Source organism: Sinocyclocheilus grahami, unplaced genomic scaffold, assembly GCF_001515645.1.
Source record: "Sinocyclocheilus grahami isolate Dianchi unplaced genomic scaffold, SAMN03320097.WGS_v1.1 scaffold63912.1, whole genome shotgun sequence".
Taxonomy (NCBI): domain Eukaryota; kingdom Metazoa; phylum Chordata; class Actinopteri; order Cypriniformes; family Cyprinidae; genus Sinocyclocheilus; species Sinocyclocheilus grahami.
Window position 1 is genome coordinate 1 of NW_015527943.1, and position 786 is coordinate 786.

The 786-nt window shown below is 43.4% G+C and overlaps 1 protein-coding gene across 1 annotated transcript; it reads left to right on the plus strand.

Moving 5' to 3' along the window:
• Nucleotides 1–109: 109 nt before the first annotated feature.
• On the plus strand, nucleotides 110–615 carry LOC107581015 (immunoglobulin superfamily member 6-like; the record flags this gene model as incomplete). Its single annotated transcript, XM_016266611.1, has 2 exons — nucleotides 110–436; nucleotides 518–615. Coding segments are annotated over 2 exons (425 nt in total), but the record flags the coding sequence as incomplete, so codon positions are not given.
• Nucleotides 616–786: the final 171 nt, after the last annotated feature.

Genomic DNA, 786 nt, shown 5'->3' on the forward strand with positions numbered 1-786 from the left:
CTTTGAAATGTGAAAAGCACTATACAATTGAATTGAAGTCTTGAAATATTAATAATATGAAATATCAGCAGTTTATTTTTTAAACAAAATATATTCCGAATTTCTACAGTCAGGGGATGTAAGGTAGACGTCCAACAGCCAACAAAGCTGATAAGAAAAAAAGAGCAACAGTCCGTCTCTATCCCATGCTCCGTCACCGTGTCCAGCTGTCCAAAGAGCCTACCTCAAATCTCTTGGTATGTGTTCCGGAAAAACTCTCACTACCAGCTTGATTTAAAAAGCCCCTCATTGAGGTACACACTGGAGCACCAGGGCCTGAAAATCAGCTCTTTGTCAGAAGCAGACTCTGGGGTTTATTACTGTGCAGCGGCTCTGCTGGATGTGGCTCACAATGGGGCGCAGGCAATCGGACAGGGAACCACTTTGAAAGTCTCAGGTAAGAACTAGCAGAAGATTCAGCACAACCCCAGACCGTTCTGCTCATAATTGACACGTATCATGATGTGTTTGTATCTAGAGACGGGCTTAAATGTCTCTCAAGCACTGTTGTTGACATTGCTAGTCCTGCTGACTGTGTACGGCCTCCTTGTCCTGGTCATCATCATCTGCATAAAGGTACAATTACAGTAGAGTACACACCTTTTCAAAGTAATGCCATGTTACACTTTCAGGAGAAAAGGTACAAAGCTGTCATTGGTGCAGTAGATACACCAAGGTACTAATATGTACCTTTAAGGTACTGGGGGAAGTCGTGGCCTAATGGTTAGAGAGTCGAACTCGTAACCC